At 51.7% G+C, this 21,631-nt stretch overlaps 2 protein-coding genes across 3 annotated transcripts in view; both read left to right on the forward strand.

Moving 5' to 3' along the window:
- Positions 1-12,594, forward strand: part of JAKMIP1 (janus kinase and microtubule interacting protein 1) — a 178,604-nt gene extending 166,010 nt beyond the window's left edge. Inside the window, exons 19-21 of the mRNA XM_054484760.2 lie at positions 728-931; positions 9,013-9,078; positions 12,515-12,594. Of these exons, the coding sequence (XP_054340735.1) occupies positions 728-931; positions 9,013-9,078; positions 12,515-12,565 (321 nt within the window). The 3' untranslated portion in view covers positions 12,566-12,594. The remainder of the gene's footprint in view (positions 1-727; positions 932-9,012; positions 9,079-12,514) is intronic.
- A 6,662-nt stretch (positions 12,595-19,256) lies between these two features.
- Positions 19,257-21,631, forward strand: part of C3H4orf50 (chromosome 3 C4orf50 homolog) — a 96,141-nt gene continuing 93,766 nt past the window's right edge. For both annotated transcript variants that reach the window (XR_008502051.1, XM_054484762.1), the window contains exon 1: positions 19,257-21,197. The gene's annotated coding sequence lies outside the window, so the exon portion shown is untranslated. The remainder of the gene's footprint in view (positions 21,198-21,631) is intronic.

Raw genomic sequence — 21,631 nt, forward strand, 5'->3', positions numbered from 1 at the left:
AGTAGCTGCTCCTTAGTAAGGAATGTGGGTGGGGATTTAGGAAGGCAGAAAAGAAGGTAATTTTCTTTTGTCCTTAGACATTCCCATAAGATAGCTATATTTAAGTGTCTTGCTGTGAAAAGGAGTAACATCCTGTAATGATGACAACTCAGCTTTCACAAGGATCCCTAGTTGGTCACTAATGTCTCATTCAGCTTTGCCAAAAAGGGTGTCTTGCTTTTGTTGGGGGTTAGGGGCAATTAAAACATTGCCACTATTTGCTTTGGGCTAGAGTTGCATTCTTAAGGCAGCTGAAAACCAAATGTGTGCAAATCCAGACATATTTTCCCATTGGCACCCATTAGAAAAGAGGAGATTTGTTTCCAAGGTGAGGAGAGCCAATTGGAAACCAAGGATGACATAAAACCCAGGTGAATTGCACCTCTGTTTGAGTCATGCATTTTAAGGGAATGTTATGATTACTTTTTCTTCTTGCGCTTGTCCCCTCTTGTGCATAGTAGGGGCATCTGGGTTGAATAGAGTAAAAAATGACAAGTGCGCGGGGCTGAGTTGCTCCCTCACAGCCTGCTTCCCCAGGCACTGCTGGCCCTGTGCTTGGCCCCTGCCAGTTGCCCCTCCCTGCCCAAAACCCCCCTCCCTGGCTCTGCCTCCACTGGCAGCAGCCTTCTGGTGGTTCCTGTCCACCTCCTTGTGACCTTCCTCTGTCTGTGTGATCTGGGGTCCTCAGAAAATCCAAGACCTGGAGGCCACACTGTACACAGCGCTGCAGCAGGAGCCCGGGCGGAGGGCCGGTGAGGCGCTGAGCGAGGGCCAGCGGGAGGACCTGCAGGCTGCTGTGGAAAAGGTGCGCAGGCAGATCCTCAGGCAGAGCCGCGAGTTCGACAGCCAGATCCTGCGGGAGCGCATGGAGCTGCTGCAGCAGGCCCAGCAGGTAGGCGGCAACAGCTGCCGTGCCCACAGCACCACCCCTGGCACCCTTGTTGTCCTGTGTGCACCTTGGCACCCTGATGGGCCTCTGAGTGCCCCAGGCTCGTTCCAGGGAGAGTTGGTGGTAAAGCAAGTTTCCAAGAAGCAAGATTTCATAGATGCCTGTCATAACTCCCTGTGACGGGGCAAGACGTGGGGCACTTGGGCATTCTATAGAGCAAACGCTGAAACATTCATCCAAACCAAAGTGCCTTCTCCCTCGGCCCTCCTTCTCCAGCATCTGCACGCTGTTTCCAGGTCAGATGCTGGTTACAGGGAGGCATCTGCTGAACGGTTTGCTTTTTTGCTGCCTTTTGTGATGGCGGCTCATTGGAAGATTGGGCCTGGAAGCTGTACCAGTTGTAGGTCTGAAAACCTCAATGTCTTCCAAGGTTCGATGTTGTGTGTGAGTTTCATGTGCTACTGAGCACATGGGGCGCTGGGGGCTTCATGACTCCTGATTGACGAGGAAGGGAAAGAAGCAGCAGCATCATGCAGAGCATTTGTCGGGCGCTCACCGTGTGTCGGGTGGTGGCTCCCTGCACTGCAGATCCTTTATCTCATGGACCCTACGGGTAGGCACTATGACGTCCATTTTCCAGATGAGAGAACTGAGGCTCAGGGAGGTTAACTCATGTGCTGAAGGTCACCTAGATAGTAAGTATCTAGATTACCAGTGGGGAGAGATGTCACAGAAGGAAAAAAGAAGGGGGATTCGGGCAGAGAGAGAGAGAGAGAAAGAGAAAGACAGAGAGAGAGAAAGAGGTTGACTTACTTTAAGAACTGCCTCATGCAACTGTAGATAAAGATCGGCAAGTTCACAATCTGGAGGGCAGGCCAGAGCCCCAGGGAAGAGTTGTTGTAGTTCAAGCCTGAAGGCCATCTGCTAGCAGCATGCCCCTCTCCTCGGGGAGCTCAGTCTTTTTGTCAAGGCCTTCAGGTGATTGAATGAACCACACACACAAATTATGGAGGCTCATCTGCTTTACTCAAAGTCTACTGATTTAGATGTTTATCTCATCTAAAAAAGACCTCCACAGAAACATCTAGTTTGTTTGTTTGTTTGTTTTTTGAAATGGAGTCTCACTTTATCACCCAGGCTGGAGTGCAGTGAGACGATCTCAGCTCCCTGCAACTTCCGCCTCCCGGGTCAAGCAATTCTCCTACCTCAGCCACCTGAGTAGCTGGGATTACAGGCACCCGCCACCATACCCAGCTAATTTTTGTATTCTTAGTAGAGACAGGGTTTCTCCATGTTGGCCAGGCTGGTCTGAAACTCCTGACCTCAAGTGATCCACCCACCTAGGCCGCCCAAACTGCTGTGATTATAGGTGTGAGCCACCGTGCCCAGCAACATCTAGAATATTTGACCAAATATCTGGGTACCATGGCCTAGCCAAGTTAACATAAAATCAATCATCATCACCATCAAAGGGAAAGGGCATTCTGGGCAGCAGAGCAGCATGGTGTGGTTCAGCTTAGGGCAGCAAAGAAGCTGAAAACACAGACACTGGGACCAGACGGCCAGGCTCTGAACTCTGGCTCTCCCATTTAGTTGTGTGGCCTTGGACAAATTACTTAACCTCTCTGGGCCTCACTGTCTTCCTCATGGGGATGATGACAATGCCTGTCTCATTGGGGCACGGTAAGGTTTAGATAATTATTACTTGTAAACTGCTCTCAGTAAGTGCAGACCACTATGGATTCTTGCTGAGTGTAGACTGTGGGTGGAGGTAGCGGGAGCAGATGAGGAGTTAGGAGCCAGGTGCCGGCTTGTCTCTAAGGCCAAGCACTGTACCTACTTTTCAGGACTTGCTCACTGAGTGTGCAGTTGTGTTCAGGAGATCCAGCTCAAAGAACAGAGTGACGTTTGTGTGTTTGAGCCAAAAAAAAAAAAAAAAAAAATTGTTACCCCACTCAAGGATTCAAATCTCATGGAATGTGCTGCTTTCGGTGGTCTAAGTCTGAAATGTATGACGGGTTAGAAAGGACACCGTAAAGATACAGGGCAATGCCACATTCCACTGTGACTCCCGGAAAAGCCCCCATGCTGCAGATGCTGAGAAATGAACCCAGGATCTGGGTGATTTTTTAAAAAGCCAAAAAGCAAGCCATGGCAGTGTCTGCCTGCTGGGCAGTGGAGGACAAACATCCTTTAAAGAAAAGAGTCATTTAAAATGCAAGTGTTTTGTGGTGTTTCTATAAGATCATATGGGACAAATCACTTCCTTTTACCAAACTGTGTAGTCAATTGCATGGAGAAGCTTGAACAGTAGTTTAACCAGGGTTGGTATTGCTTTTCCTTTATCTTTGGATCATTTTCAAATTAGGTGAGAATTCTGCTGAAAGTAATTAGTAGACACTCCTTTCTCCCACTGAATATTGAAACTTCCCTGAGCTCAGTTTTATTAAAATACAGTGATACATACATATAAGCTGAAGTCAATACATTTATTCAACAATACATTGCTCTGAGGCTTTAATGAGATAAGATATGCAATCAATTCACCTGGTACATAGTAGGTGTTCGATGAAAGAGGACTCTCTTTATGTCATAATGCATGGATGTCAATACCCAAGGTAGCGTGCTGCCTCCTGGCCACTCAGTGTGGTTCATGGACCAGGGACATTGGCATGATGCTGAGGCCTGCTAGAAATGCAGGATCTCAGGCCCTGTCCCAGGCCTATGGAATCATATGCCACATTTAAGAAGATCCCATGGTGATTTCTGTGCAACTTCAAGTTGTCAAACCTTAGTCTTATAGATGCGTGGCTGTGAGTTCTAGGGGGATGTAAGGGTCTTGTTACTTTTTTGGTTTAGTATGAAAATGAGTTCTTATTCCTTCCCTTCCCCATCACCCTGTCTCCCTCCTCTAGCACACCACACAGCAGAATCCAGGGCAAAGGGTTCTACCTCCTCCCTGCTTTGAGTTCAGCTCCAGAACTGTCAGCAAGGCTTAACTTTTGCTGGCCTCAGCTTCTTCATCTGTACTATATGGATAGTTCTGAGCGGCTGCACCTCCGGGCATTGCCTTGAGGCTCCCGGTGTGGTTCTGCAGGTGAAAAAGCTTGGCCAAACTCTCCCAGTTTAACTGATGATGCCATGATATGTGCTGACTCTCTCTCCCCTTCCCCACGGAGTGTTGCATGTGTGTAGTAGCAACAGGAGCCCGGAGCCCCCAGCCAGTAGCCTGGAACCTTCATAAAAGAGGTGCAGACTTAGCAGCGCATCTGTTTTACTGGATGCTTCCTTTAACAGGTCTTCCTGGAAGTGGGTGGTCTAGGTATGACTCCCAGGCAGAGGGGAGACTTTCCAGCCAGCCCAGTGGCCACATGGTGCTGGGGAAATGAGACGCTGCTGCTTCTGGCTTCCATTCAACAACTATGTGTAGAGCACCCACCCCATGCCAGGCACAGTTCTGGCTGTTGGGAGTGGAACAGTGGACAAAGTCCTGCTTCCATGGAGAGAATGTTCTTAGATTCTAGGGAGGGGAAACAAGCAAGACTCGAATAAATACTGAGGAAGTCAGAAACAGGCAGAGGCTGAAATGGTGCAAGGAGGTGAGCCGGGCAGCCACCTGGCAGAGAGAACAGCAAGTACAAAGTCCCTGAGGTGGGAACAGTTGATTGTGGTTGAGGAAATGCTTTATGTTTTCTAACAGCTGCAATTTTCAAAAGTACTGCCCTGTATATAGGATTTTACAGAGAAACCACCACCCTGGAACAGTGGTTGTAATGAGCCTCATTAAAACATCTGTTTGAAAACAGGTGTTTGGCTACCTAATTAAGTCTTCAAACCAGCTTAAACAGATGGAGAGATGAAGGCACAGAGACAAAACAGCTGAATGAAGGTCAGCTAGCCACAAAGTGACCCTTCCAGGCCAGGCCCATCCTGAATCCACTGCCAGAGGCCTGGTCTTCGCACTGCATGATCCCCTGAGGGTTCACTATTGATGTTTTGTGATTCTTTGCTAGTTGCTATCATTTGATAGTCTCCAGAAATCTGGTATTTTCAAAAGAGTATTGCAAAACCTACATTTTTTTTTCCAAAGAGAAGGAATTCAAACCTGCATTACAGTGATTTTTTTCCCGTCCAGGAACATAAAAATTAATGTTTTAAAGTTTATATATGGAAAGCTATAGATGCAGCATTAGGAGCCATAGGCTCTCGGGTCAGACAGGTTTTTATTCAAATCCTGCCCCTAGTTATGGTGTAACCTGAGGAAAGTTAGTTCACCTCTGTGAGCCTCAATTTTCTTGTCTGTAGAATGGGTACAATCAACGCACACAACTTGAAGTGTTGTGGTCAATGGAGAATATATCTAAAGTGCTCACAAAGTAAGCATTCAATGAATATCAGCTAACATTTGCTGCACTTGGCTTTTCTAACCCAACCTAATCATTATCATGTCTTCTCTTACCTTTATATTCATAATAATCCCTAACACTCATGTATTCAACACGGGCGACACTGCATAATACAACCAGGTGCTCTGGCAACACTCACCCCACGTCTGATCTGGCCCAAGCACAGGCTGCCCGCTTCAACCATGGCCAGACCCTCCCAGTCTCCCAGTTTGCTGTGGACATTACCATTGTATTTCGCCTGGAATCTGGCCCACAGGGTGCAGTGATGTCCCCTGCCCGGCCCCAGCTGAAATTGGCATTTTCCAGCCCTGTTAACTAAGAGGAAAAGAGGATGTGAAAACATCCATTAGTGAATGGCACCTTTCCCAGCAGAATGATTCTGCACTTTTGTAAAAGGTTCTGCCTGAGTGAAGGTTGGAGTGAAGCCACTGGTGTAAATTCACTTTGTCCTGACCCTCTCTGAGGGTTCAGTAGCACTGGTTTCACTTCCTAGCCACAGTTGGCCTACAGAGACATCTGCTGGGACGATTCACGATGGCAATGCCTTCTCCATTGTCTCTTTCTCTGCCGAAGCCTTCCTAACACAGAGCACCACCACAGCACCTCCCCTGAGACCCTCACTGGCTCCCTGGTGCCCAGAGTACAAAGTCTGGGTTGCTTAGTCTAACCTTCGAAGCCCTCTAGGGCCCCTTCCAACCGCCACAGCTGCATTGTCCGCCTTTCTCAGAGCTGCCCCTGCTGGCCATCATGGAGCTGTGTTTGTTTTGTTTTGTTTTGTTTTGTTTTGTGTTGTGTTGTTCTAACATTCGTGTACCAAGCACTGTTCTAGGTGCTGTTGCAATATTCCAGCCCAGGGAGGCAGACTGGGGCTGACCCACAGAAGGGGCTCAATAGACATTGGTTGAATGAAGCTCACACGAGTCCTTTGAGGACAGGTCATTGATGTCATTTTTCACAGGGGAGGAGAGTGAGACTCAGAGAAGGTAAGCAACTTGTCCAAGGTCACACAGCCAGGAAGCAACAGAGCTCAACTGTGAACCCAGGTCATCAGATGAGGAAACTCTTACCTACTGCTCTTTCTGGCCTCCCACACTCTGATGAGAGACTGTTTCCTAAGCGTGAATATCAAGAAAGATTAGAATGAGAGCCAGGTTGTCAGGCTGATTTTCAAAGCCCAGAAGTTGTTCCTGGGGGATTCTCAGAAGTTCTCTGGAAGCTGTAAAGCCAGACATTAGATTACAAAGCATTGTCCTACAGATCCCATTTCACCCTTGGTGTCACGGGGTCCCACACAGATATTACAGCAGAGGGGTCCAGACACAGAGAGATCATGTCACTCACCCATAGCCCAACAGCTGCTACATTTGGGGCCCAGAATTCAAGCCAGGTTCAGGCCGCACGCCCTGCTTACTCAGCAGCTCTCGGCCACCCTGCACGTGAGGGGGTTGCCAGGAAACTCTTGCCACTACCAGACTGAGGTCACACCGTTCCCTTTGGGTGGGAGAGAGTAGAAAATTACCAGTTTAAAAAAATAACGTATGGAGTGCTCAATGCCAAGCTCTGCTCTGAACACTTGGTACAAATTTGCTTGTTAAATCCTTTGATGTGGGCAGCACCCATCTATAGATAAGGACACCAAGCCTCAGGGAGGCAGAATAACTGTCCAAGGTCACAGATCTGAGAGAATCATCTTTTTTTCTGTCTCCTTCATGGAATCCATTCTGTTTGGCTGCCCCTGTGATCATCCTGAAATCAAAAGCTCATCATTTCCCTGCTCAGAACCCGTCACTGGCTCCCCATGGCAACCCCAAAGCTGTGAGCACCTCATCGGGACACGGGCCATTCCAGACCCTCTGAGCTCTGTCCCCGACCCCCCGCCTCAGGCCCCTTGGCCTCCTGCACATGCCGTTTCCTCCGCCTGGAATTCCTTTCCCCTCTTGTGCATCTGGTGAACTATCGAAGGTCCCTGCTAGGTTCCACATCTCTTCCAGCCCACGGCTCGATACCTCACCCCTCCTCACGCCTCTTTATTTATTTATTTATTGAGATGGAGTCTCTCTGTGTCACCCAGGTTGGAGTGCAATGGCGCGATCTCAGCTCACTGCAACATCCACCTCCCAGGTTCAAGCAATTCTCCTGTCTCAGCCTCCCTACGGGAGCGCACCACCATGCCCAGCTCATTTTTATATTTTTAGTAGAGACATTTCACCATGTTGGTCAGGCTGGTCTTGAACTCCTGACCTCAGGTGATCCACCTGCCTCAGCCTCCAAAAGTGCTGGGATTACAGGCTTGAGCCACCGTGCCCAGCCCCTCTTGGTTTTCTTGATGGCGTTTGTATTCATCTGATGCCCCTTCTATTTATTTGTATGCTGCTATTGTCTGAACCGTAACTGGACTATAAGGGGAGAGACTTTGTCTTTCTCCCCAGGACCGAACAGGCCCAGGCATATGGAACCCTATTTACAGAGTGACTATATGTGCCCACAGTGGTGGTTCTCAAAGCAGGGGCCCCGGACTGTCTGCGTCCTCGTCACCTGGGAGCTTGCTGGAGTGCAACATTCACTCAGGTCCCACCCCAGCTGGGCTGAGGCAGAAGCTCTGTGGGCGGGGCCTGGCAATCTGCATTTGAGTAGGCTCTCTGGGTGTTGCTGACACAGGCTGGAGAATCACTGCCCTACAGAATGTGAGATGGCTTCTCTGGGCCTGAATAAAGGCCTATGGTGACCCCATGTTTAATTTTTGCTGGCTGGAATCATCCACCCTTCTGCCTCCCAGCATTGTCTCAATGTACGAGGTCTCTATCCCGTTCAGGGCAGACAAGGGCCAGCAGTCCGCTGGGCAGAGTTGCCCCAGGGGTACCCACCTTGGTGGGACCCTCGATAGGATGGAAGCCCTGTGAGCACATGAAGATCTGGAAACAGGGGAATTCACCAGATTCCCTCAGTGGAGATGCTGTGTGGGATGGGAAGGAATGATCGGTAAACCACCTGGGGAATTAATTCTGCAGGTGCAGCGCCAAGGAAGGTAACTAAGAGTCCCGGTTGGCCCAGGACTGAGGGTTTTCCTGGGGCTCACACCAGGAAAGTCCTGGGCAAACCAGGTCTGTCGGTCACCCTGGTACCACGTGCTGAGTGGGGTTCTAAGAGGGCAGGGTGGATGCTGGTGCAGTGGCTCCCACCAGCATTGACCTCCTCTGCCCTTCTCCCTCCCTCCCCCCTGCCCCCAGGCTGCAGTTAAATAAATCTTAGACAAGTACGTGACTTGGTGTCACATCCCACCCATGCCCTTTATTAGCTGCTCAGGGTGCCTACATGTTTTGGTCCAGTCTCGATGTTTTATTTTTAAAAGATCCCCTCTTAAGAATGTGTACTGTGTAATTCTATTTCCACAAACTTCTAGAACAGGCACGATCCATTATTAGCGATAGAAGTCAGAACAGAATTCCTTTGCAGAGCTGGAATTGAGCCGGGGGACCAAGGCCTTCTGGGAGCTGGGACGCTCTCTGTCTTGCTTTGGGCGGTGGTGACACGGGCTTGTGCACGTATCAGAGCTCATCAGGCTGCCCACAGTGTTTGTATCCTTTACAGCTTCTGTACTAGACCACAATAAAAAATAAAAACAGGGGTTTTAAACCTGGAAAACTTACTTTTTCTGACACACAACCTGGTGTATTTCAGAGAATCCGAGAACTGGAGGACAAACTGGAGTTTCAGAAGCGGCACCTGAAAGAACTGGAGGAAAAGGTAGGTGACTGCATCTCAGACCGTCCCCAGGTTTCTTTCCATGAAATGTTAGTGCGGAATCATTTTATTTCATAACGTCCAAAGCATAGACTCTGTCTCCAGCCCTCCTTTCTGTGCCCTTCTTCCCCTAAATCAGCACCTCATGGAAATCGGTAGTTCCTCAAAATTCCTTTCTGGTAAAGGCATTTCCTTCTCAATGGCTGTCAAAAATTCTGCAGGCCGGGGCCAACTCTGTGTGTCTTTTTCACAAAAGACTTTCCCCTGAATCCCTCCCCTGCTGTCTCACTAGGAAAGAGGTGAAGCACGTTAGCCCGATGAGGTCAGTGGCATCCCCCTAACCACAGACACAGGTTCTCCTCCATGGACTCATTCACTTTTTAAATACCTTCTATGTGCTCCAAACCAGTCACATGTTCTTGGAAGATGCAGCCTCTCCCATCCCAGAGGACATGAGGCTGGCATCTCACTGGGCTTTGGGTATGTTCCACCAGCCCATTTACCGTGATGCCCATTTTATGGGTGTGGAAAGTGAGGCAGAGATAGATTAGGACACCTGTCCATGGTCCCACAGTTAGGAAGGGAAGGCCGGGATCTCCATGGACGTCATAGACATCCCATCCTGCCCCTCCATATGACATTGGTCCAGACAGACACATGAGTCTGGCTCAGGACACACACAAAGCAGTTTTATCATGGCATTGCCCTTCATCTTCTTCCCCCTGATGTCTGTGAATCCTTGAGGACAGGGACCATGTGGTATTCATCTCTTCATTCAAGACAGTTCTTGCCACAGGATAGGGTATCATCAAATGTTTGTGGATGAGTAAGCAAATGATTCTAGATTAGGGCAGAAAAACAATAATTGCCTATTTTATGTCACAGAGGTAAGTTCAAGTGTGGCAACAAGATGAAGAGCCGCTGAACCCATCCAGGAAGTCTGGGGCCGGCATGCCTGTGTTCGAAGAGGGGGTCCCACCTGAATCTCAGAGGGCACTGTGGGATCAGCCCTGGGAAGAGGAGGTAGCAAGGGCATCTCTGGCATCTCTGGGCTTCATGTGTCTGAGGCCGGTCTTGTGAGAGAGGAAGCTGACTCATTTCAGAGACAAACCAAGGCAGAAATCTCTGGAAGGCAGATTCCAGGGCTGTCCAAAAATGGGATGACAGCCTTTCCAGTCCTGTAGGGAATCAAACCATGTGCCCAGAGAGATGGGGCAGCTCTTAAGATTCCACCTCCATTTCAGATGTTTCCTTTCCCTTCTCTCATGAGAGTCGGCTCCATGTGGATGAAATCACCTTCCCATCTCTGCTGGAGGCACAGGGCCCTGCCAGGTCGCAAGTGGACCGAGGATCTGTGCACAGTGGTGGGGGCAGGGCTCGCCTGCCATTTCCCTTATTGCCCTCATGGGAACCCCAGTTTTAGCTGATTCCTAGAGTCCCCGTCTGCCAGATGCCCAGGCCTACCAGCCTCCCAAGGATATTTTGAGAAACCAAAGGGGTCTCAAGTACAATTGAATTTAAGAATTGCTTGAGGGATGAGCTGGCTTTGTAGATAGATGAGCCTGGGCTCTCCTCTGGCCTTGCCCAGGTGGGCCCAGAGAGCCTGGGAAATTCACCCCTCTGCCCCACGGAATTCACCCTTCTGCCCCAGGCCTTGGTGTTCTCATGTACTGCTAGGAATGGTGCTCTGTCTCTGAGGGTGGATGTAGGGATGAAATTAGGTTGAGGATATGAAAGTTTGCAGCCCAGGGCCCAGGCAAGGCGTGTGGACTGGCAGCACCGGTTCTTCCCATCTCCCAGGTAGCTCTACCACTTCTGTTGGTAAAATGGGTCACAGAGCCAGATATGATAAAAGAAAGGCTTAAAACATGCCCAAGGTCATCCTTGCTGATTAAAATGTTAAAGGTCAGGTGGAATGAGCGCGCACTTAAAATAACACTCACTATATCCTCGGCAGTGAGCATACCTGGGAAATGTTGGAATCGTCTTTCTGGCTCTTTTTTTGACTCTTTTCTCAAAGCCAATGTTTGGGGACTGGTCTTTCTCCTTTTGCCACAGAAGGGAGTTGCAGAAGCTGGCATGTAGAGCAGGAGGGACTGGCCAGCATGGACGCCTGACGAGGCCTGTAGGGCTGGAAACCTTCCAAGATGCCTCATGCCACCTTCATTTCCTTATAGGCATTGGGGCCTGTGACTATGGAAATAGCTCCAGCCACCACTATCCCTGGTTCCTCGGTCCCTTCATCATTGCCAGAAACTCTTTCCTGCCACACCCCCACTAGATGGTCTTAATGAATCCTTCCCTCTCCCCAGGCCTCAGTTTCCCCATGTGGAAGATGAAGGGCTGGGTGACTTCCAAGGCCCCTTCTAGCTCTGACTTCCAATGATCCTACACCTTGTTTAGAAGTTGATGGCTGTTAGTTTGTACTTTTCCAATAAATGATATAGGGAGATATTACCTTGTTTTAGGGGGGAAAAGAACTCAAGGATTGTTTTCAAAAGCCCCAGTTGATGTTCAGATATGTTTCCCCCAATGACTTGCAACTCTTTTTGAACAAAACAAGTCCTGAGCAGGGTAAGAAAAAAATTCTACTTTTAAGCCAACGTGTTTAATGTTTCCTCCCGTTAAGACCATTTTTCCCTGATTTTTTTTTCTCTATAAGTAGACTAATCAAGTGGCATGAAAGATTTTTAATGGTGACTCTCTTGGAAGAAAGAACCCTGGTAAAGATGGTGTAGGGCCGGGGTGTCCAATCCTTTGACTTCCCTGGGCCACATTGGAAAAAGAACTGTCTTGGGCCACACATAAATTACACTAACACTAAAAATAGCTGGTGAGCTTAAAAAAAAAAAAAGCGAAGAAATTTCATAATGTTTTAAGAAAGTTTACATTTGTGTTGGGCCACGTTTAAAGCTGCCGTGGGCCACATGGGGCCTACGGGTAGAGGGTTGGGCAAGCGTGGTGTAGGCAGAAGGGCTCTACTTGTCTGCAAGTTGGACTGGGTGACCTTGTGTGGAATTTACCCTGATCTTTGGTGCACACATCATGCCCCCGTCTCTTGGTGGGAGCCGCTGACCGTGACTGTTGGCTGGGCCTTCCTCTATTTATACCGGCCTGCCCAAGTTCTGCATGAAGGCCACATCACAGCACCAAAAATCCTGTCCCGGTCCAGAGTGTCAATCTCCCCTGACTGAGTTAGCCCCGTGTTTGGGGAGCGGGTCGGGATAATCCACCCTGAGCGTGGAAGAGCCCAGGATGCGTTCCCAGGGGAGATCACTTCCTAAAGCCTGTTAACTTCCCATTTCTCTTTCCGAACCCAACAACTCAGTGTCATAGTTCTTGTAAAATGCTGCCATTGAGTTCCATACTACATATCTTACATCTGTTTTCTTTTCTTTTTCTTCTCTTTTCCTCGTTTTCTTTTGGTGTTATTTTATAGTTTTTGTTCCTTTTTTTGTTTTTCTCGCTAGCATTCATTCTCTGGCCTTGATGACTTCAGTGAGCCGAGAAATCGGGTTGGTATCTCCTCTCCTTTCCGCAGATGACAGTGACGATTCTCTCAAACATGAGTCCTCCCAGTCCCTGACTGTCACGCCCCTTGAGAGATGAGGCACCGTGGAAGGTGGCCTTGTGTTGGTATCTCCTCTCCTTTCCGCAGATGACAGTGACGATTCTCTCAAACATGAGTCCTCCCAGTCCCTGACTGTCACGCCCCTTGAGAGATGAGGCACCGTGGAAGGTGGCCTTGTGTTGGTATCTCCTCTCCTTTCCGCAGATGACAGTGACGATTCTCTCAAACATGAGTCCTCCCAGTCCCTGACTGTCACGCCCCTTGAGAGATGAGGCACCGTGGAAGGTGGCCTTGTGTTGGTATCTCCTCTCCTTTCCGCAGACGACAGTGACGATTCTCTCAAACATGAGTCCTCCCAGTCCCTGACTGTCACGCCCCTTGAGAGATGAGGCACCGTGGAAGGTGGCCTTGTATTGGTATCTCCTCTCCTTTCCGCAGATGACAGTGACGATTCTCTCAAACATGAGTCCTCCCAGTCCCTGACTGTCACGCCCCTTGAGAGATGAGGCACCGTGGAAGGTGGCCTTGTGTTGGTATCTCCTCTCCTTCCGCAGATGACAGTGACGATTCTCTCAAACATGAGTCCTCCCAGTCCCTGACTGTCACGCCCCTTAAGAGATGAGGCACCGTGGAAGGTGGCCTTGTGTTGGTATCTCCTCTCCTTTCCGCAGATGACAGTGACGATTCTGTCAAACATGAGTCCTCCCAGTCCCTGACTGTCACGCCCCTTGAGAGATGAGGCACCGTGGAAGGTGGCCTTGTGTTGGTATCTCCTCTCCTTCCGCAGATGACAGTGACGATTCTCTCAAACATGAGTCCTCCCAGTCCCTGACTGTCACGCCCCTTGAGAGATGAGGCACCGTGGAAGGTGGCCTTGTGTTGGTATCTCCTCTCCTTTCCGCAGATGACAGTGACGATTCTCTCAAACATGAGTCCTCCCAGTCCCTGACTGTCACGCCCCTTGAGAGATGAGGCACCGTGGAAGGTGGCCTTGTGTTGGTATCTCCTCTCCTTTCCGCAGATGACAGTGACGATTCTCTCAAACATGAGTCCTCCCAGTCCCTGACTGTCACGCCCCTTGAGAGATGAGGCACCGTGGAAGGTGGCCTTGTGTTGGTATCTCCTCTCCTTTCCGCAGATGACAGTGACGATTCTCTCAAACATGAGTCCTCCCAGTCCCTGACTGTCACGCCCCTTGAGAGATGAGGCACCGTGGAAGGTGGCCTTGTGTTGGTATCTCCTCTCCTTCTGCAGATGACAGTGACGATTCTCTCAAACATGAGTCCTCCCAGTCCCTGACTGTCACGCCCCTGGAGAGATGAGGCACCGTGGAAGGTGGCCTTGTGTTGGTATCTCCTCTCCTTTCCGCAGATGACAGTGACGATTCTGTCAAACATGAGTCCTCCCAGTCCCTGACTGTCACGCCCCTTGAGAGATGAGGCACCGTGGAAGGTGGCCTTGTGTTGGTATCTCCTCTCCTTCCGCAGATGACAGTGACGATTCTCTCAAACATGAGTCCTCCCAGTCCCTGACTGTCACGCCCCTTGAGAGATGAGGCACCGTGGAAGGTGGCCTTGTGTTGGTATCTCCTCTCCTTTCCGCAGATGACAGTGACGATTCTCTCAAACATGAGTCCTCCCAGTCCCTGACTGTCACGCCCCTTGAGAGATGAGGCACCGTGGAAGGTGGCCTTGTGTTGGTATCTCCTCTCCTTTCCGCAGATGACAGTGACGATTCTCTCAAACATGAGTCCTCCCAGTCCCTGACTGTCACGCCCCTTGAGAGATGAGGCACCGTGGAAGGTGGCCTTGTGTTGGTATCTCCTCTCCTTTCCGCAGATGACAGTGACGATTCTCTCAAACATGAGTCCTCCCAGTCCCTGACTGTCACGCCCCTTGAGAGATGAGGCACCGTGGAAGGTGGCCTTGTGTTGGTATCTCCTCTCCTTTCCGCAGATGACAGTGACGATTCTGTCAAACATGAGTCCTCCCAGTCCCTGACTGTCACGCCCCTTGAGAGATGAGGCACCGTGGAAGGTGGCCTTGTGTTGGTATCTCCTCTCCTTTCCGCAGATGACAGTGACGATTCTCTCAAACATGAGTCCTCCCAGTCCCTGACTGTCACGCCCCTTGAGAGATGAGGCACCGTGGAAGGTGGCCTTGTGTTGGTATCTCCTCTCCTTTCCGCAGATGACAGTGACGATTCTGTCAAACATGAGTCCTCCCAGTCCCTGACTGTCACGCCCCTTGAGAGATGAGGCACCGTGGAAGGTGGCCTTGTGTTGGTATCTCCTCTCCTTCCGCAGATGACAGTGACGATTCTCTCAAACATGAGTCCTCCCAGTCCCTGACTGTCACGCCCCTTGAGAGATGAGGCACCGTGGAAGGTGGCCTTGTGTTGGTATCTCCTCTCCTTTCCGCAGATGACAGTGACGATTCTCTCAAACATGAGTCCTCCCAGTCCCTGACTGTCACGCCCCTTGAGAGATGAGGCACCGTGGAAGGTGGCCTTGTGTTGGTATCTCCTCTCCTTTCCGCAGATGACAGTGACGATTCTCTCAAACATGAGTCCTCCCAGTCCCTGACTGTCACGCCCCTTGAGAGATGAGGCACCGTGGAAGGTGGCCTTGTGTTGGTATCTCCTCTCCTTCCGCAGATGACAGTGACGATTCTCTCAAACATGAGTCCTCCCAGTCCCTGACTGTCACGCCCCTTGAGAGATGAGGCACCGTGGAAGGTGGCCTTGTGTTGGTATCTCCTCTCCTTCCGCAGATGACAGTGACGATTCTGTCAAACATGAGTCCTCCCAGTCCCTGACTGTCACGCCCCTTGAGAGATGAGGCACCGTGGAAGGTGGCCTTGTGTTGGTATCTCCTCTCCTTTCCGCAGATGACAGTGACGATTCTGTCAAACATGAGTCCTCCCAGTCCCTGACTGTCACGCCCCTTGAGAGATGAGGCACCGTGGAAGGTGGCCTTGTGTTGGTATCTCCTCTCCTTCCGCAGATGACAGTGACGATTCTCTCAAACACGAGTCCTCCCAGTCCCTGACTGTCACGCCCCTTGAGAGATGAGGCACCGTGGAAGGTGGCCTTGTGTTGGTATATCCTTTCCTTTCCGCAGATGACAGTGACGATTCTGTCAAACATGAGTCCTCCCAGTCCCTGACTGTCACGCCCCTTGAGAGATGAGGCTCCGTGGAAGGTGGCCTTGTGTTGGTATATCCTCTCCTTTCCGCAGACGACAGTGACGATTCTCTCAAACATGAGTCCTCCCAGTCCCTGACTGTCACGCCCCTTGAGAGATGAGGCACCGTGGAAGGTGGCCTTGTGTTGGTATCTCCTCTCCTTTCCGCAGACGACAGTGACGATTCTCTCAAACATGAGTCCTCCCAGTCCCTGACTGTCACGCCCCTTGAGAGATGAGGCACCGTGGAAGGTGGCCTTGTGTTGGTATCTCCTCTCCTTTCCGCAGATGACAGTGACGATTCTGTCAAACATGAGTCCTCCCAGTCCCTGACTGTCACGCCCCTTGAGAGATGAGGCACCGTGGAAGGTGGCCTTGTGTTGGTATATCCTCTCCTTTCCGCAGATGACAGTGACGATTCTCTCAAACGGGGGTCCTCCCAGTCCCTGACTGTCACGCCCCTTGAGAGATGAGGCACCGTGGAAGGTGGCCTTGTGTTGGTATCTCCTCTCCTTTCCGCAGATGACAGTGACGATTCTCTCAAACATGAGTCCTCCCAGTCCCTGACTGTCACGCCCCTTGAGAGATGAGGCACCGTGGAAGGTGGCCTTGTGTTGGTATCTCCTCTCCTTTCCGCAGACGACAGTGACGATTCTCTCAAACATGAGTCCTCCCAGTCCCTGACTGTCACGCCCCTTGAGAGATGAGGCACCGTGGAAGGTGGCCTTGTGTTGGTATCTCCTCTCCTTTCCGCAGACGACAGTGACGATTCTCTCAAACATGAGTCCTCCCAGTCCCTGACTGTCACGCCCCTTGAGAGATGAGGCACCGTGGAAGGTGGCCTTGTGTTGGTATCTCCTCTCCTTTCCGCAGACGACAGTGACGATTCTCTCAAACATGAGTCCTCCCAGTCCCTGACTGTCACGCCCCTTGAGAGATGAGGCACCGTGGAAGGTGGCCTTGTGTTGGTATCTCCTCTCCTTTCCGCAGACGACAGTGACGATTCTCTCAAACATGAGTCCTCCCAGTCCCTGACTGTCACGCCCCTTGAGAGATGAGGCACCGTGGAAGGTGGCCTTGTGTTGGTATCTCCTCTCCTTTCCGCAGATGACAGTGACGATTCTCTCAAACATGAGTCCTCCCAGTCCCTGACTGTCACGCCCGTTGAGAGATGAGGCACCGTGGAAGGTGGCCTTGTGTTGGTATCTCCTCTCCTTCCGCAGATGACAGTGACGATTCTCTCAAACATGAGTCCTCCCAGTCCCTGACTGTCACGCCCCTTGAGAGATGAGGCACCGTGGAAGGTGGCCTTGTGTTGGTATCTCCTCTCCTTTCCGCAGACGACAGTGACGATTCTCTCAAACATGAGTCCTCCCAGTCCCTGACTGTCACGCCCCTTGAGAGATGAGGCACCGTGGAAGGTGGCCTTGTGTTGGTATATCCTCTCCTTTCCGCAGATGACAGTGACGATTCTCTCAAACAGGGGTCCTCCCAGTCCCTGACTGTCACGCCCCTTGAGAGATGAGGCACCGTGGAAGGTGGCCTTGTGTTGGTATATCCTCTCCTTTCCGCAGATGACAGTGATGATTCTGTCAAACAGGGGTCCTCCCAGTCCCTGACTGTCACGCCCCTTGAGAGATGAGGCACCGTGGAAGGTGGCCTTGTGTTGGTATCTCCTCTCCTTTCCACAGATGACAGTGACGATTCTCTCAAACATGAGTCCTCCCAGTCCCTGACTGTCACGCCCCTTGAGAGATGAGGCACCGTGGAAGGTGGCCTTGTGTTAGTATCCTCTCCTTTCCGCAGATGACAGTGACGATTCTCTCAAACAGGGGTCCTCCCAGTCCCTGACTGTCACGCTCCTTGAGAGATGAGGCACCGTGGAAGGTGGCCTTGTGTTGGTATCCTTTCCTTTCCGCAGATGAGAGTGATGATTCTCTCAAACATGAGTCCTCCCAGTCCCTGTCACGCTCCTTGAGAGATGAGGCACCGTGGAAGGTGGCCTTGTGCTGGATGCCTCAGCTTATGGGTCTGGGTCACCAGAGGAGACCCGCCCTGAGGAGGGGGATCAGGGATGCTCACGGTGAATAAGAAACTCCTCTGTGGAGTTTCATCCACAAAGGGGGACTGTGTTTTATTCCAAAGGTTCTCTCCAGTCTGGCGTCAGTCCCTGGTGCTCTCTGTTGCCGTGTGGACCAGTAAGTCCTCTGTAGGGTCCAGGGTCTTTGGCTTCCAGGGCCAAGGGCTGCAGGAGCAGGAGGTTGCTGGACAAACGGCTCATGAGCCTAGACTACCACTTACGTGCAAAGTGCCCAGGGAGCCTGTGTAAGAAGCCACCCAGCTCCCTACCCCTCTCACCCCTGTCCTGTGCTGGGTTGTGACACCTGTGCCATGCTCAGGGACCTCTGGAACAAGACCATCTCAGCATCTGGTCCTCCTCTGACCACTGAGCCCTGTGTGTCCCCAAGACCCAGCTCCCACCTTAGACACCTGGATCCTTGCACATTCTCCCTGAGAGTGACCATTTCAGAGCCGGGGGCTGCCAGGACCCCTAGACTCTAGAGTTCTGTCTTAGAATCCAGCCCAGGCTGAGGGCCCTCTGGATTCCGGGGATGCCTGCAGCACCCACTAGCTACCTGGACCCCTTAGGCTGAGCTCTGAGGCCAAGGCCCTGCCTGATGTCCTCATAGGCGTCCCTGAGGCTGACCCCAGTCCACAAGGGCTTTGGTCTGGTACCTTCTGTACCCAAGTGTCTGGAACAGTGCTGGACACATGGTCGATATTCATTCAATGTTTATGGACTGAGTAAAGGAAGGATCTCAGGTCTTAGAGGACAGCTGACAGTCCCATCTGAGCAGAGCTGGGGGTGGCCACAGGGGTGGGTGGGTATTGGGGGATGGGGGATCTGATCCTGCTGCTGCTGCTTCTCCTGGATTGTAGGGGAAGGTCCCTCAGGGCTCAGCTGTGGGAGCAGGGGGCGGATAAAGCCAAGAGGTCCTCCAGCCATTTTAACCCTTGGTTCTTGTGTCGTTTCAAATTATGTTTTACTCTTACAGGATAGGAAAAGAGTTTATGGAATAAACTGAGTCCCTACGGCAACCCCAACCCCACTCAAACCAAATTCAACAGCGAAACAAGCTATTCAAAGTCCAGAGACTGCAAACAGAATTTATGTATATTTGACAATAGCTTTAAGGGGAAGCCTTTGGACGCACGGCTGGGTCCTGGCCAGCCCAAGCCATAAGGACTCTGCAGGGACGATGGGGATTTTGTCAAACTTGGAACCACATCCATGTCCCAGCTCTGGCACCTTGAAGGCCCAAGGGGGCAGAGACCTGAATGCCAGGAAACTAAGTGCAATTACCAGAAACCAAGGGATCGGCAGCCACCGCACTGTCTGGGGACAGGCCCGAGTCCTCGTCCCCACACCAGATACCTCCCCAGGCCGCAGTGTGCGTGTCCAGCTGGACCCGGGTGGGTGCCGTCTCTGCCCTGTGTACATAAATCTCCACGAACCGTGCTGTGTTCGTCCTGGAGTTTGTCTGCCGGAGCGACTTGCAAGTGTCCTTGTAATGTGAACCCCAGTTCAAGTCCTGGTCAGCAAAACCTCTGAATCTGTGCACAGCTGGATGTAGCAGCTGGCAGCCAGAGAGAGAGGGCAGGACTCTGATGAGGGGCTGGAGCCTTGCCCATCATGGAGAAGCCGACCTCAGGGACCCCAGATTTCTGAAGGGAGGCCGAGGGCTCTGTCACTCTTGTGGGCGTGACACGGCAAAAGTCCCAGAGCATGATTGTCCCTGGAACCTGGTGGACTGAGGACTGATAGAGCAGACGTGACCACCAACCAGGCCACACTTGGGCCTGCGTTGCATCTTGATCATAATTTGCAAGGGGCTGCCAAGGAAGAGATGCTGAAGCACCTGCAGGAACTAGGTTATTTGCATAGTGGTCTCAAGACCAGGTCCTGCTGTCACCACCGCGGGGAGGAAGTGAGATCTTCCTGCCTTTGGAGGCCACCCCTGGATGGAGCTGGGAGAGCTGTCAGGGTGTTGGAGACCTTGCTGGAGAGTGGATGGAGTGGAGCAGCCACAGAGAGCTGGATGCCAGCTGGGGACGGTCAGCCCAGGAGGAAATTCCCCAAGTTCCTTTCTGATGATGTTCCTGTTGTTATTCTAGGCTGGGTGGGGTGGAGGCATCTCCAGAAGAAGCCACCTGCTCACAGGATGCCTCTCCCAAACTTCTGCACAGGAAGACATTTGGAATTAGAATAGATGAAGTGAAATAGAAGACTGAATGTGACGAGGAGGCTGGCTGTGTCTGCATGGGAAGAGCTGGCTGAAGGCCAGGCCTGACCATCCTCAGCTGGCTGCAGGTGGATGGGCTCAGGCCGTGCTCATCAGGTAGAAGGAGTGGTTCTGTGGTCTCTGGTGAGGAGGACCTTTGGACAAAAGGGAAATGACTGAAATTTAGGCAGTTGAGGGAACTCATGGGGTGAGGGCGACAGAGGAGCTAGAAGTCCTCAGAAGGCCAGATCCACAGATGGAGAAGGACACAGTACCCTGCACAGAAGGGGCCCTGCCAGCCGGGGAGGGCTGCTCACACCACATCCCAGGATCCATCTCTAAGCAGACATGCACCAGGATGGCCCAGTATTACCCATTCTCTTTTGAAGTCAAAACCCCAAAGCACCCACTGGCTCAGCCTCTGTGACTTACCAACACTTGGTGATGAAATACGAACAGACTGATGTCGGTTGAAAACACAGGCATCCTAGCAGCCCAGGGGGCGATGGGAGTGTGGGGTCACTCAGTGAGTGAAAACAAAGGCACGCTTACTCTTTCTGGCCAGGAAGCACAGGAAGTGTTGCTGTGCTAACTTCTGTGGGCAGAAGTCTAGGGGCACCCGTAGGTCTCTGGAATGTCGGTCCAGCACCCTTGCAGCCGCTGCAGGAGTGCGGTCCTCATGCCTGCCTGTCCCCGTCCTTCAGCGGGTGAAGGGTAGTGTCTGTGTCTGCTGGGCCCTCCCACTCAGATCATGCGACCGAAATGGCCTTGGCTTTGAAGTCAGACCTATTTGTCCCTGCCAGCCCGGCCTCTTCCTGCTGCATTGCATTGGCAATGTCCTTGCCGCTCTGAGGAATGGTAGTGATAGTTCCCATGCGTGGCCTTGGGAGAGGTCTGAGCTGGACGGTTAGACCTGCAGGCTCCCACAGGCCACCGTGGCTGCTGGTGGGAGACATAGCATCTGCTATTCTCTCCTTGGGAGTTGTCCTCAGAGGAGTCCATACGGCCGGCCCGGGGCCAGGACCCGTTCTCTTTGGCCCTCCGGGAGGCGGCGCAGAAGGAAGCATGAGGCTCACACTGGCAGGTACGGGGGTTTCCCTGCATAAAAATCCAGAGTCCCTGTTAGGAACCAGCATTTCTTGTCACAGTCCCAGCCGTGGCTTCCCGGCTCCCTGCTAGGCACAGTCCTGGTTGCAAGGACCCCAGTATGCAGGGAGCCTCAGAGCTGTGCTGCGCCCCGGTGCACTCACCCCTCATCCACAGCCCTGTGCCCAGGTCAGAGCTGTGCTGCGCCCCAGTGCACTCACCCCTCATCCACAGCCCTGTGCCCAGGTCAGGCGCATCTGCCAGGGCTTTGGATGTTGTTGCATAGTAACACATATGTGCTTTCCAGGGCAGCAGAGTTACAAAGCTGGGGGAACCCAAGGTCACTTCCTCAGGTAGAAAGGAGAAGTGTGGCTCCACACTTTAGCGCAGCCCTGCTCACAGGTCAGCTGGGAGGTTTAGCAGAGAGCCAGC

Source organism: Pongo pygmaeus, chromosome 3 (genome assembly GCF_028885625.2).
Source record: "Pongo pygmaeus isolate AG05252 chromosome 3, NHGRI_mPonPyg2-v2.0_pri, whole genome shotgun sequence".
In the NCBI taxonomy this organism is placed as follows: domain Eukaryota; kingdom Metazoa; phylum Chordata; class Mammalia; order Primates; family Hominidae; genus Pongo; species Pongo pygmaeus.